Here is a 16028-nt window from a genome sequence, read left to right as displayed (position 1 = left end):
CCATCCTGGGCTACGGATACTAAACTGTTTGTAGAAGCTTGTGAGATTTGCGCCAGGTCCAAGGTTCCTCGCAGGTTACCGGAGGGACTTCTTCAACCCCTGCCTCTGCCTGCTAGACCTTGGACCCACATCTCCATGGATTTTATAACTGATTTACCACCCTCTAAGGGTAAAACGGTGATTTGGGTGGTTGTTGACAGGTTCTCGAAGATGTGTCATTTAATTCCTCTCAACAAACTACCCAATGCTCGTACTTTGGCCTCTCTTTTTATTAGTCATGTCTTACGGTTGCATGGGGTACCAGAGAATATCGTGTCTGACCGGGGAGTACAGTTTATATCTAGATTCTGGAAAGAGTTTTGTGGTCGCCTAGGTATATCTTTGTCATTTTCTTCAGCCTTTCATCCACAATCCAATGGACAAACGGAGAGGGTAAATCAGTCACTGGAGCAATTCTTAAGGTGTTTCGTTGCAGGCTCACAGGAGAAATGGAGAGAATACTTACCATTGGCTGAATTTGCCCTGAACAATCGTGAAAGTCAGTCTCTCAAAATGTCGCCGTTCTTTTGTAATTTTGGGTTTAATCCTGTTCTTCTGTACATGCGTCCGAATCTACTAATCCATCCGCCGAAAGAATTTACAGAAAACTGTGCACAGTTTGGGCCCAGGCTCTGCAGAACCTGGTTAAAGCTCAAGAGAATTGTAAAAAACAATCTAATAAAAGACGCATATCTGGCCCTGAGTACAGGGTAGGTGACAAGGTGTGGCTCTCCACTAGAAATTTGAAATTAAAGACACCATCTGGTAAATTGTCTCCAAAATACATTGGTCCTTATCCTATAGTAGAGATCATAAATCCAGTATCATTTAAGTTGCTGTTGCCTAGGAGTCTTAGAATTCACGATGTTTTTCATAAATCTCTATTGAAAAAATTTGTTAATCCAGTGATTCCGTCTGCTCCTCCCGCTCCGTTGGTCATTCAAGGTGAACTGGAATATGAGGTGGAGAGAATTCTGGATTCTCGTCGGGTTCAGAGTTCTTTGCAATATTTAGTTCATTGGAAAGGATTTGGACCAGAGGAGCGCACTTGGGTAGCTAGTAGAGATTTGCATGCATCACGTCTAGTTAGACAGTTTCATCTGCAAAATCCATCTAAGCCTGGTCCCTTAGGTAGAGGTCCGGAGGCCCCTCCTGAAGGGGGGGGTAATGTCAGTAACTTACCTGACCGCGCTCCAGCGTCGTCTGGTCCGGCTGGAGCGCAGCGCCGCCCTCCTCGGCCGAGCCGGGTGACGTCACGGAGACCCGACGGCGTCCCTAGTAACCAGGGAAGCCGCTGGTCTCGCGTTAGTGTACGTCGCCCGGCCAAGCAGCTGAGTGCTGTTGAGCTCAGGCTGAGTGACGGATCTCTCTGCCACTCAGCCTGCAGCGCACCAGCTGCTATGTGTCTGGATTCAGGAGGCCGGACCAATCAGTCTTTGGTCCGGGCTCCTGATCCAGTATAAAGTGTTTTCAGTGTCAGCCTCTAATCGCTGGCTATTAGTTGTTTCTGATCCCAGCTCCCCAGTCCCTTGTATTCTGTCCTATCCTTTTCCATTTTGTCTTGCCTGGATTCTGACCTTTTGCCTGTCCCCTGACTCTCCGCTCGCTTCTGATTTTGTACTGCGTTGCTCGTTTGGTTCCTGACTCGGCTAGTTGACTCTCCGCATTTTGTTTGTCTGTCTGTCTGCGTTTTATGTTCTGCACGTATACAGTATAGGGATTGTCTTCGTGGTTGTCCGCGACCGCCTAGGGTCGACTGAGGCAAGTAGGCAGGTGACAGTGGGTGGGGTCAGATTCAGGGCCCACTGTCGAGTGTCTTGTCTTCACCTGCCGATCATGACATTAACTCTTTGTTGTCCTGTTTTGGTCATCTCATCTCCCTCCACCCTCCTCTCTCCAAAGAGAACAATGAAGACAGGGGGGAGAGCTTCAAACTTCATTTTTCCGCTAAAAAACTCAATTACAAAGTTTCTTAAAATCACCTGTAAACGACAGTGACACTTTAAGCAATATATGTTGTAACATTATGTCATAGTTTACATTATGGACTTCTTTATACAGTGGGTGTATTAGATGAAGGTTCCTTACCTGTGCACTTGAAATATTTACTGATTCTTCATTATCCTTTATTTCCCTAAATGAAACAAATGTTCCGTGAACCATAAATGTTATTTGCAGGCATTGTTTTATCCAGCAGGTTCAGCAGAAATATCTAGATGTAAAGATTCTACATGGGATAATGGACCTTACAGAACATGTGCATTTGAGTATCTGTCTAATGGTCTTGGGCCTATCAATATTAAAAGTGCTCTAATAAGCAATAAGGAAATATTATTATGTTCCCAGACGGTCATTGATTATATTTTCTCAAACTGCTGTCATAGGACTGGTAATCCTATGATACACTCAGTTATGATACGTTCGGAGACTGCTGCCGAGACTGGTAATCCTATGATACACTTAGTGATGATACGTTCTGACGCTGAAAATGCTGGGTTACAGCTTAGTAATGATATATTGTGAGGATACGGCTGAGATTGAGAGAGCTGTGCTAAATCCAAGTGGTACACTCTAACTTCTCTCCTTCATATTTACCACTTGTCAGTGCCCCTATCTGCCTTGGCCAGGAGTGTCAAAATGGCGGCCGTTTATCTATTGCAAAACTATAATTCCCATCATGTCTGGAAGACCAAAAAATGGCCTCTGTGCCAATTCACATTGTCTCCTGCTCACACTGCTCTCCCACCTTGGGAGACAAAGACTATATGCCTCTGTCTCACATTGTGTGTGTTTGCTGAGCACAGGCTGATGATGCAGACAGGGGGCGGAACGTGATGTCACAGGAGGCTTGGCTGGATCCCCCAATCCCCTGAGTGATTCACCATCTCTGACCAGCCAGAAGCAGCTGCTGCAACTTCATTAATTGTGCAAAAGTCTGCAGTGAAATTAGGGCTGTGTTCACACATGTTGGAGTTTCATTGCAGTACCGCAGCGTCTTTACAAAAATGATGCAGTAACACAATTAAATGATGCTAAACGGCAGAGAGGATTAGAGCCGACACTGCCAATCCCACCTGGACAAAAAACGAGGTATAAACAGTATAAATCCTATGTAAGGTAATATCAGAAAAAGTCCTTATTGTGGGGCTCAACTTTAAAGATAAAAGATGCTCCATTATAATACATAGTTGGAGATGAAAAAGTTCCAATATTGACATTACAGGTAGAGAATACAGCAAGCTATGTGGGTGGGACTACAATGAAATTATAAAGTGCTGGGTTAGACAGGTAAGCAATGCTTTATGCTTCTGCAGCAGGTTAATTTTTTTTTACCTCTACCTGAAGTTCCCTTTTAAAACATGGCAGGCTTGATCAGCCATTCAGTGACTGTAACGGTGTCCCGCCTCTGCCAGTGCCACTAAAAGCTGAGCAGGCCTACCACGTCTTGTCTCAAGCCCAGGAAGCAGCCAGAGACAGGAGTGGCTGAATGCTGACAACAGCGCTTTAGCTGGGTAGGTAAGTGGATATTATTCTTTCCACCACTTCCCAGGCATTGCCAAATGGGGTCATGGATGGAGTACCCCTTTAATTTAAACTCACTTTTCATGTTGAATCATTTTTTCTTTCATCTCATTCAGGCAATCTTGAGCTTCGGACAACTGATCGCGAATTTTCTCCAAATTAAGTTCTAAACCTTGGTTGGTCCTTTTCAACTTCTCATTCTCTGATTTCGTAACCTGATCCATACTTCGTAGGTTGGAGAGTTCTTTTTCTAGCTTTAACAACCAGCAATTAGACCTCAGAATGTAATACAAACACCCAATATTGCCTGTATTTTTATACAATAATAGGATAAGTTCACACTACATAAAAAATCATTAAACAACGTAATGTAACCACGGCCGGTATTTAATGAAGTTGCCGAATACATTAATTACTATAGAATCCCAGCCGGAGTATATACAGAGTGTATACACTCCATCCGGGATTCCTTGCAGCTGCATGAAAAACTGACATGTCAGTTTTGTACAGCTGCTATTCATTGAACAGCGGCCGTACAAGACCGACAGAGCAGACAATGTGAAGTACAGCTCCAGACGCACTTTACATTGTTGTCTATGGTGATTTGGAATTTGGGCACACCCGAACGTGCCTGCATTCCTAATCAAAACAAATGAAGTTCTTCCAGCTGATACTGCAATACCCATTGGGATGAACTTCACTGACACCAGGCGCTGTGTGACACGGCCATGTCACAGACCGGCCATTGTCATACGCTGTGTGAACCCGGCCATAGTCATTTTAAGAACTATGAGGTCCCAATACAAACCGGCTGTCTGGGGCTACCAACTGAGCACCAGCCCCATTATTGGCTGCCTCTGTATAGGATCAACCATTAGTGGTAAACCAGTCTTGGATTCCTGTGGGAACCCTGTGTACTTCTTTGCAGTGCATTACTAAGCATACTGCAGCACCGTCCGGATAAACTTCAATTCTATTGAATTGATCTCAATTCACCACTGAACACAACGGAGAGTGCAGCCGGAGCCGTGTGACCTGTCAGGCTTGTGTGGCCGCTAGTCAATGAATAGCTGCCGCACAAAACGGAGCGTATATTATGTGTATACACTCGGCCGTGATTAATACAAAACTTACGTTGTGTGAGCATGGCCTGATGTTGTATGTAGCAAATTGAAATAAAGTATATATATATTTTTATATTTCTATGGTGACCCAACACTCTTTTCTACTTTTGTATATTACAATTCGATGTATCGTATTTGACTCTTGTATTCCCAAACTACGTTGTATTTCCATTTAGCTATCTTACCTCGTATTGAGCAGAGAGCAGCTGCTGCACCTCCTTATTTTTCACCTCTATGGCATTCTTCATTTCTTGATCATGGATACTGCTACGAGTATTACTCTAGAAAAGGATTGATAAATATAATATTTTTTCTTTTAATTATATAGTCCCAGATCCTGTTGTCTAGGAAAAGTAGATTGTCTTAAAGGGGTTGTCTGGGATAAATTGATATTTAACTATGCTGCTGGTGCTGCGGGGGGACATGTCAGTGATAAATACTTACTTGTCCTGTTTTGATGCCGGTGATGTGCTGTTTCCACCGGAAATGGAGGCTCAGCTTAGACTTTATACTGGCTCGACTGAGCTTCAATTTCCGAAGGGTACGATACATCACCAGATGTTTTGAAATCACTGGCATTGTCAGAAAGTAGATGCCCAGGACCTAGCAGAAGCAAAGCGGGTCAAGTAAGTATATATTACTGACATCTTCTCCACGGCATACTTAAATATCATTTAATCCCAGAAAATCTCTTTAAAGCGAATGTACCATCACAGGTACTGAAATTGTTTCGCAACACCCGCTCAATGCTGGTGGGGACCCCAGCGTTACAAAACGTCACCAGTTCCTGCGCTCAATATCGTTTTCTGCTTGGGCATTGGCTCGGAGCACTGTGGGCAAGCCCTGTGCCCCTCCCCCCCAGTGTGACGATAATCCCCGCCCAAACACACACACACATGTAGTGGCACATCTCTGCTTGATTCTAATGGGGGGGAGGGTTGTTGTGACACTGGGGGGCACTGGGGGGCACTGGGTACTCAGTAAGGTGAAACACAGAACAGCGACAGACAAACAAACACAATAAATCCAAGGTCAACAATCCGGGTCGGTAATGGTGGGCAGCAAAAGTGCAAAATCAGAAGACAAGTCGGGAAAACGAGAGCAGGCTATAAGTCAGGGCAGGCGGCAGACAGGATAGAGAGGGAACACACAAGGGTCAGAGAAACACACAGCAGATACCAGAGAGAGTACGCTTAGCCTAGATTGCTCTAATAGCCAGCGACTAGCTGCTGGTCATGCTGAATATTTATGAGGACCAGGAGCCCAGTCCAGATGCCCATTGGACCGGCTCTCAGATCCACAAAGTCCCTAACTGTGGTAAAGACACCTGCCAGTCAAGGCAAACACCAAACTGCTCAACTGCAAGAATCACGCTAGCACAGTAACTCCTGCATTGTCATTAAAGAGGTTATTCAGCGCTACAAAAACATGGTCACTTTTCTCCCTCTCTTGTCTCCAGTTCAGGTGCGGTTTGCAAATAAGCTCCATTTACTTCAATGGAACTGAGTTTCAAACCCCACCCAATCTGGAGACAAGAGAGGGGAAAAAATGGCCATGTTTTTGTAGCACTGGAAAACCCCTTTAACGGAAATCGAGATTTGTAGGAGGCTTAAAATTGGGTGAGGAACAGCCAAACGCTGCTACAGAGGTGAGGTTGTGGAAGACAATTTAAGATCACAGATCAAATACCTTGGCAAGACTGAGCACAACAACAAAAAACTAAGTAGGGGCCTTGGAGTCATTCTGATAGGGAAAGGTTCCAATAAAGCTGTGAAAGTTTGATGCTTTACTGTGCTCTTTCCATGGACTACTCTCATTTGTAAAAGTAATGATTCTTACCATATCCTAGTTTTAAAGGCTATTCAAATGACTGAATGCAAGTATACAGTATTTTCCATAATTCATTGGCAATGCAAACCCGGCCTACCTCATTGGCTAACTTTTTAATCTCCTCTCGCATTTGTTGCTCCATTTCTTCATACAGACGCTGCACTTCTGCATTATGTTCAGTAATCCTCCTGTACAGGTAATATCATTTCATACTCAGTATGGGCAAAAAAAGACATACCAAATATCAAAATAACAATGTATTGGACGTAAAATTGGAAAACAATATATCAGGTTAGGCAACTATAAAGACATCTGCATACAGACAGCATGTACCAGGTATAGTCAACATATACAAAGGTTATCCTAGAATGTACAGGCACTTGATTTGTTGAACCCATCAGTCATTACATCATAGTCCTATAGTATTAACTTATGACCCGAACATATTATAAAGATGTCATATTTGGTGAAATTGTAAAATCTCATGTCCAAAATTTAACAATGGGCCATCCATGGGGGCTTTTTGTAAATTAAAATGTTGTGGATGAGATTACTGCAGTCACACTTCCTTTGAGCAACTGTATCCTGTAACATATAGGCGTCACACCTGTGGTAAGGGCCTGGTCACACTACGGAATCCGCGTGGATAAGCTCCGGCGGATTCCGTGCGCATTCCCGTTTGAACATCCGGCTCCATTCTATGGTGAATTCTTTATTGGCGGATGGCAGAATCTGTCTAAATAGAATCGAGCTTATGGGACAGGCAGATCTTCAAGCGGGATAGCGGGGGAGGGGGGGCAAGCACTTGGAATACGCCGGAGCTTATCAGTGCAGATTTCATAGTGTGACCGGGCCCTTACAGCTGTGCTCTAACATTAAGGATCAATATGGTCACCTGGGACCAAAATGTTTCTATGTTTGGCAAAAATATTTTATATGATAAAAAAAAAAAACAGGTCTAATCCTTGGCTTTATATTGTGGTTTTACATCGAATACTGCCCTCTGTACCATGCTTGCTTTAATAATATTTTACCAACCTCTACCTACCATTTATTATTCTCTTTGGATTCTGATATCATGCCCTGTGATTATATCTGGCTTGTTCTACTTTTACTTAGGCTGGGTTCACACTACGTTTTTGCAATCCATTTTTTTCATCCATGTTTCCAAAAAATTGATGGAAATATGGATGCAATTGTGTGCATCAGTTTTGATCTGTTTTTTTCCCCATTGACTTCCATTATAAAAAAAATTAAAAGGATCAAAACGCATCTTTTTTTTTTTTAACGTACACAAAAACGTACTTGACCTTATTTTTACATAAAAAAAGGAAGCGTTTTGTTCCTTTTTCATATAAATGGGAAAACGGATGCACACAATTACATCTGCTTTTTCATCCGTTTTTTGCAAAAATTCATGGGGCCACATAGCAAGCACAGAAAGACACAGGGAACGCCAAGCATGCTAGGTAAACTTGACTTAATAGCCAGTGTGGAATAGCAGGCACTGATACACTGATTTATAGAAGACCAGGGACCCGGTTCAGAAGTAGATTGAACCACAAACGCCCACATGGAAAACAGCAATGGTTAATGGAAAAAAACAAATGTCAATCACCTAACCACAACAGAGGTTAGCTGTGAAGTGGCCAGAAGGAACTCAGCAGAGAAGAGACGGGTGTGGCAGGTGAATCAATAAGCAAAGTAGCAGGAGTAGGACAGTGTCCAGACAGAGCTCTGGCAAATGCAAATAAAACACAGTATAAACACAAATTCATGGCCAAAAGTGCAGTCTCGGTTGTACCTTATAAACCGAGGACAGCGCCAAGGTCCTTACAGGTACAGTCATAGCACATATTCTGAATGATACCCGTTACCATAGGACAGTGTTTATTGCTGTTTTCGAAAAGTGGTGTAAAGGATAGCCAAAACGACCAAAGATTTTTTTGTTGTTGACCAAGTCCAGATGAATAAATGGAGTAACCTAATATCGAGAGGCTTGTCAGAGTATGTAATGTCTATTTATGGTTATGTAAGGTTCATTTATGCTCCTAGCCATCTTCATCTACCTTACTGTAGTTAAGCTAATCTTCTTATATTACATTGCACAACGTTTAGCCTTCATAGCAGATGCATTGTATAACCCCTGCTTGTGGTAATGCTTTAGGAAAAGATTCTTAATTAAACAAGTTCTTACGCTGAACTCACTTTTTTAACATAATCTCTAGTGTTTCCTTCTCTTTTTTGGCTTCTTTGATTTGATTTGTTACTTTTGCCAAGAATTCCTCAAGATTTTCCAACAAATGTGGTTCCTCGTGACCCAGCCTCGTCCATAGCTTCCAGATCTCGGTTTCACTTGAATGAAATGAACAGTTTCAGTTATTTTATTTTTTCAAATGCATTCAAAATAAGAAAAAAAAAAAATCTATTTTGTATATATAGTTTCTATGCACACGTACGTTTCTCACCATGCCATGTCCAGTCCCGGAGTCAGCCTTTCTCCTAGGGCTAGTTATTATGGTTAAAAACAAGTTTTGTTCCTGCAGCGCCTCTCTCCCCGCCTCCATCCATCCGATAAAGAAGAGAGGTGAGGAGAGAGGCACGGATACTCTAAGCCCCAGCCCATGGACTCCCTGCCTTGCCATGCTGCCAGAGTAAAATTTCTTTTTAATCATAATACCAGCCCTAGGAGGAAGGCTGACCCTAAGACCAGACATGGCATGGTGACTACAAAAGAATGGTACCGGAGGTTTGGGGCGGCTGGTGGCCGGTACAGATTCACTTTAAATTAATTTCTGTTCCGAGTGAGCATAGATTTGTGCCAAACTTTGCAGCATATTGAACTTATTTTAATATATGGCATGAACTGTTTTATATATTTGAGCCAATATGTGCGCAGAATAAGGCTATGTTCACTCAACGTATATTTTCGTAAAAGTACGACTGTTGTTGCCGATTGCAACAATGGCCATGATTAATATGAAAATATACATTACGTTGCCGTCTATGGAATCCCGGTCGGAGCGTATACACTTAGGGGGGAATTTATTAGACCCCGACCACTTTACCCCAGTAGGATTCACTAAGAGGTGCACGTCTCTTAGTGAATCCGGATGGCCGGGTTCCCGAACCTGCACCCGGCGTACTAAATCTACCAGCTTCCAGCAGGCGAGCAGGCGTAAATCATGATAAATGAGGTGCAGGAGGAGGCCACGCCTCCTCCCTGCCTTTTCACGCCCCCCCCCCTCCCCAATCTCCCCCAGCCCTCCCATCAGGCGAGCAGGGCGTACGCCAGGGAGAAGGTGCAGATTCACCCCTTCTCCCTGGTGTACGCCTGCCGTATGCCCTGCTCGCCTGATGGGCCTCTGGCAGACATTTCATAAATGTCCCCCATAGTGTACGCCGGGATCTCTAGCGGAGCCGCAAAAAATTGACGTCAGTTTTTTGCGGCCGCTATTCATTGAATAGCGGCCGCAGAGAACCTGTCAGTGCACACAATGAAGCATGTGGCTCCAGCCGCACGCTCCATTGTGTGCAGTGGGGAGTTCTGATGCGGGCGCGCACGGATGATCTTATCTGAACTCAGCGGCACTAAAGATCATCAGTACCGGCTGGAATGATCTTATCTGACACCGGCCATAGGCCATAGACTGTATCCATGTTTTGTAGTTGTATAGTAGACTTTGCATCTAAATTCCAGCATAGACTCGCCACAGGACATATTAATGACTGCGCATTGGGAAGCAGACAGTTTTGCTCAGTCTCCCAAGCTCAGATCTACAGGATATTAGCCAGCAAAGTAGAATCCCTTTACATCCAACAGTGTTTGCTTCCTTAGGCTATGTTCACACTTTGTAAGAGACCGGCGGTTCCGTGACCCGGCCGGGTAACGGAACGGCCAGTCTCTGCCAAGATCATCCCGGCCGGTACTTAAGTACCGGCCAGATGATCTTTCCGGACGCAGGGTTCTGATGCGGGCGCATCAGCACGCGCCCGCATCAGAACTTTATAGCACACAATGAAGCGAGCGGCCGGAGCCGCTCACTTCATTGTATGAACTGACAGGGTTTCCTACGGCCGCAATTCACTGAATTGCGGCTGCAGAAAACTGACATGTCAGTTATTTGCGGCGTCGTACGACGTCCCGGACGGATGAAAAGATTAATCAATGCAGATTTTTTACCCCATCCATTTAGATCGTGAAAAATTGGAAAAAGGAATTAGTGTTCACTTTAGATTATATTTAGATTTCGTATTTTCTTTATACAGTATACAATACCAGCAACCAATTTTTCAGTATTTTATATCAGCTGGTGTCGGAAAGCTAAATAGATTTGTAATTTACTTCTATTTAAAAATGTATTTATTTTCCCACCTACAGGGCTGGTTGGGGTGTCCCTCTTTGCGGCATGATCTCTATTTTTTATTAATATCAAATTGGTGTAACAGGAAATTTTTGATCGCTTTTTAATAATTTTTCTCTGATATATAATTTAATAAAATCAGCAAGCCTGGTGTGTTGTTTTTTTTATTCTGTTTATGCCGCTCACCGTGCGGGAAAAATAATGTTATATTTTAATAGATCGGACAATTCCGCACGCTATGATACGTAATATGTTTATTTTTATTTTTTATATTTTTATTTTTATAATTGGAAAGTGGGTATTTTAAACTTTTATTGGGAGGGGGTTTATAAAGGTTTTTTTAATACTTTTAAAAACCTTTTTTTTTTACACTTTTTTTTTTACACCTTTTTTCACTGTAAAACATACAATCTAACATAGCATAGATCAGTGTTTTCAGCGATTTATGTATAGAGTCTCCCTGAGGGCAGACTCTATGCACAGATCGCCAAACCGACAGGACAGAGGTAAGAGGCTTGTTCTTAAACGCCACGATCACTATAGATTGCGGTGTTTAAGGGGTTAATCGCAGCTGCCTCTTATTACCTCTGGCCCTAGACACACTGATGTGTGAGGGACCGCTCTCACTGCAGCGATCCTGCACACATCAGTAAGCCCCTCAGTCATAAACGTATATATACATTTCTACCGCACGGGGTATGTGCAGTAGGAATGTATATATATACGGATAACTGATGGAAAGGGGTTAAAAATCTCCAGTCTTCTATTACTTATCAGCTGCTGTATATCTTGCAGGAAGTGATGTATTCTTTCCAGTCTGACACAGTGCTCTCTGCTGCCACCTCTGTCCATGTCAGGACCTCTCATGCTCTGGACAGCTCCTGTCACAGACAGAGGTGGCAGCAGAGAGCACTGTGTCAGACTCAAAAGAATACACCACTTCCTGTAGGACATACAGCAGCTGATAAGTACTGGAAGAATTGAGATTTTTCAATAGAAGTAAATTATAAATCTGTATAACTTTCTGACACCAGTTGAGCTGGAATACCCCTTTAATGACATTTGAAGGTAAAACGGTAAGAGAACAGAATAAAAAATTTCATAGCAAGAGATCTTTCCTGTGGGGGAAGAAAAACAAGACTCCTCACTCTTCAAACACGTTGTGCGCTCCAAGCTGTTCCATAAAGGACTTAAATTGTTTCCTTTCCTCTGTGTCTGCTTCCTCTAATGACGGAGAGCGAGGAAACTCTGTCCTTCGTTTTGTCGATTTTCTTTTCCGTGTTTGACTCCACGGACTGCTGCTTGAATTGATGAGATTTTCTAAAATACACAGAGCAGGTTAATGCCTCAGCCAAGACAAGCGTAAGTGATGTCATCCCTGTACATTATGTAACAATAAGGGAATGATTCAGCAGAAGGGCCCCTACCAGCTCCTGCACAAGTCTTTATACTTCTTTAGTTTTATTTTTGGCCACGGTAAATAAGTCACACCACGAGTCTTTCCTCAGCAATCTGGGAACTGATCCAAAGCAGAGGTGAATTATGAAGCTATGGTTAATGTTTCCTTTAGGATTCAGTCCTGCAGTGGGCTGTACTAGGCATGAGAACTTACAACACAGGGCCGGTGTCAGTGCAGGGCTTACCCGGGCAAGTGCCGGGGCCCACAGCACCTCTAGGGGCCCAGAGCTCTCATGTTCAGCCCCCTCACTGTAGTGCAGGGTGAGTGCTGAACATCAGAACACACAGGAGAAAGGATCTCCAGAGAAAGAGAAAAAGGTGAAGGACCTGATCACATGACCCGCAGGTCCTCAACCCCACAGTGTGGAGATCAGCCCAACCGAAAGAAAGAGGGAGAAGAGGGAGCTGTAAGTACTGTGTGTCTGTGTCAGTCAATCAGTGAGTAATGTGTGTCAGTCAGTCTGTCAATAATGTGTATCAGTTATGCTGCGTTTACACGGAACGATTATCGTGTGAATTCGCACGATAACGAATTCAAACAATAATCATACGTGTAAACGCAGCGAACGATCAAACGACGAGCGAGAAATCGTTCATTTTGATCTTTGAACATGTTCTCAAATCGTCGTTGATCGTTCGCAAAAAATTCGCAGATCGTTCCGTGTGAACAGTCGTTCGCCAATTTAACCAATGTGTGAAATAGGCTTAAGGGATCGCAAAACAAATTTTCCGTACGATATATCGTACCGTCTAAACACTGATCGTTATTTCTTTCCAAACTTTACCACATTGATTCCCAAACCAGTCTTTATTCAGAGCATTCATCCGGATTCCACCAGATTCTAGTTTGGTAAAAATATCTCTCTTATTACCTCCGGTCCACCCAGGGACGTCCTTATATGTCAACAAAAATCCCAGCTGGTAGGCTAAGTAATATAATCTGAAATCTGGTAACCCAAACCCACCCTTCTTCATGGGGGGGCAGAAGTGTATATACTTTAATCTCACCCTCTTTCTTCCCCAGATCAGCCCGTTCAAGATCCGCTCGATCCCCCGGAACCATTTATCTTTGATCCAAGAAGGAGCAGCGGCCAAGAAGAAGCCGATCTGGGGAAGAACCACCATCTTTATCAGTGAGAGTCTCGCCGACATAGAGAGCGGTAGCCTCCCCCATACACCTATCTTGTCATGAACCCTCTTTAAAGCAGGCTTCAGATTATATTCCACATACTGCTCTGGTGAGGGTGTCAGTACTACCCCGAGATACTCCAATCCTTCCCCTTCCGCAAGAATCTTTAAGTTTCCCACTCCCCCTATTACGGCCCCATCCAATGGTAGTACCGACGACTTGGTCCAATTTATCTCCAGCCCCGTGAATGATCCAAGCTTCTGAAAATCGGCAATCACTGACGGTAAACAAGTCTCGGGGCTGGAGACAAACAGGAGCAAGTCATCGGCATATAATAGAATTTTTTCTTCATCTCCTCTCACTCCAAAACCCCTAAAAGGGCAGTGCCGCCTAATCCACTCTGCCACGGGTTCTATATATAAACAAAATAATAATGGTGAAAGGGGACAGCCTTGTCTAGTTCCTCTAGAAATTATAAATGACGGGGAGGGGGTACCATTAACACTGACCGAGGCTCTTGGGTTCCTGTACAGCAATTTAACCATACCTAAAAAGGTGCTGCCAATACCAAAGCCTTCTATAACCCTCCACAAATATGGCCACTCTACACGGTCAAAAGCCTTGGTCGCGTCAAGCCCAAGCAGCGCCCTGGTACCCTCTCCCTTTACTTGCATATTCAGGAAAGCTCTTTTAATATTATGATGGACGCTCCTTCCCGGCATGAAACCGCTTTGGTCATCTGAAATAATAGTTTCCATTACTTTCCCTAATCTCATTGCCAATACCTTAGCAAATATTTTATAATCGGTATTCAACAGTGAGATAGGGCGGTAGGCTTCCATCTCCGTGTTATCTTTACCCTTCTTTTTAATAAGGATAATATTAGCTTCCTCCATAGACGCCGGCAAGAACCCCTGTAAACAGGATTCATTGAGAACCCGCAGCAGAAATGGTAAAAGAATGTTAGAGTGGCATCTATATATATCATATGGCAGTCCGTCTGGACCAGGGGCCGTATTACCTTTAATTGAACCGAGGGCTTCCTCTAGCTCTCCCAACCTGATAGGGGAGTCCATAAGTATATCTTGTGCCATAGAAATCTTAGGGAGATTAATCTGCCCAAGAAAGTCCGAGTGCAGACTCCTCAAATCAGGATCCGAGGAGGTATAGAGGGAGGCAAAAAAATTCTTAAATTCAGTCCCGATCTGCTCTTGTGAGTGATACAGCATCCCATCTCCACCTCTTATTACTTTAATATCTTGGGATTCCCTCTGGCTACGAATCACATTAGCAAGAGTTTTCCCTGGTCTGTTCCCTTCAGTATAGGATCTCTGATCATAAAATAACAACCTACTGTTTGCCTTCTGTTTGGAATAGATAGCATATTTCTCCTCCGCAGATTTTAACTGAGCCAAAGTCTCAGCACCTCCTGCCTCTGAATATGCCAACTTAGCTATATCAATATTCCGCAGCAGGTCTTCTTCCTCTTTCCTAAAACCTCTTTTTTTTACAGCGATCTCCTTGATGTAGATACCCCTTATAAAAGCCTTTAGGGTATCCCATACACATTGAATGGATGCCGAACCCAAATTATGATCAAGAAACTGGGTAATTTCTCTTGCTACCCCTTCCCTATTGTCCAATAACTGGAGCCAGTGAGGATTTAATCTAAACAATCTACCAGTCCTACTCTCCTCTCTACTCTTAATCACCCAGACCAACGGTGCGTGATCAGATAGGACCCTGGGGGCATAGCTAACCTTAGATACATTCCGGAGCCCAGCCTGATTACATAGGAGGAGATCTATCCGAGAGGCTGAGCTACGCGACGCACTAAAACATGAAAAAACATTAGCAAAGGGGTGCAAAACCCTCCAAGCGTCGCACAGCCCAGTCTCCGCACAGAACCTCCACAAGGGGGAGCTTATCCCGTGACGTCTATCATTATACGGTCTCCTATCTCTAGGCTCCATCGTACAGTTGAAGTCCCCATTAACAAAAAGATTAATAAACTCCTTCCCACTTATAAACTGCAGTAATTCCACCAGGACATCTGTGGAAAAGGGTGGGGGGATATAAGTAAAAGCCAACACTGTACTGACCCCCTCCAAATCTCCCCATAAAAAAACAAACCGGCCCCTCAAGTCGGAGTATGCCTGTAAAGATTATGTAAGGCTAGGGGGAGTCTAGAATGCACTGACTTATGGGAGAATATGCACTTGATAGAATTTGCTAAAATTACCTCGCAAGGGTATTGGAAAAAGTTACACTATGTTAAAGTAAAGGATTTTTTTGTAGATGGGGCACTTAAAGATATAGACTCACTGTCCTTAGGGGGAGGGAATGAATGGGGACATAGATTTAGATACTTGCAACTTAAAAATGCACATAATAAAACATTGGATAAAAGTCTATTTTTTGTTCATCATAATGATGGAATTCATGATATAATGGGGATAGGTGAGGTTAAACATATAGTCTCTAAGATTTATAAGATTTTGTTATCACAAAAATACTGTTTAATAAAGGAGGGTTATAAGAAACATTGGGAGAAGGATCTTG

General features: G+C 43.4%; 1 protein-coding gene across 5 annotated transcripts in view; it reads right to left on the bottom strand.

Moving 5' to 3' along the window:
- Positions 1–16028, bottom strand: part of RAB44 (RAB44, member RAS oncogene family) — a 65981-nt gene that overhangs the window by 30169 nt on the left and 19784 nt on the right. For all 5 annotated transcript variants that reach the window (XR_011358812.1, XM_069945130.1, XM_069945132.1 and 2 more), the window contains exons 4-9: positions 12028–12199; positions 8724–8870; positions 6613–6703; positions 4871–4966; positions 3640–3815; positions 2128–2173 (exon numbers count right to left, since the gene is read on the bottom strand). Coding sequence is in view for 4 of the 5 variants with exons in the window: in XM_069945130.1 (XP_069801231.1) it covers positions 2128–2173; positions 3640–3815; positions 4871–4966; positions 6613–6703; positions 8724–8870; positions 12028–12199 (728 nt within the window). In the remaining variant the exon portion in view is untranslated. The remainder of the gene's footprint in view (positions 1–2127; positions 2174–3639; positions 3816–4870; positions 4967–6612; positions 6704–8723; positions 8871–12027; positions 12200–16028) is intronic.

Source organism: Dendropsophus ebraccatus, chromosome 11, assembly GCF_027789765.1.
Source record: "Dendropsophus ebraccatus isolate aDenEbr1 chromosome 11, aDenEbr1.pat, whole genome shotgun sequence".
Lineage (NCBI taxonomy): Eukaryota > Metazoa > Chordata > Amphibia > Anura > Hylidae > Dendropsophus > Dendropsophus ebraccatus.
The sequence above is the reverse complement of the archived record's forward strand: the minus strand, read 5'-3'. Positions and strand labels throughout refer to the sequence as shown.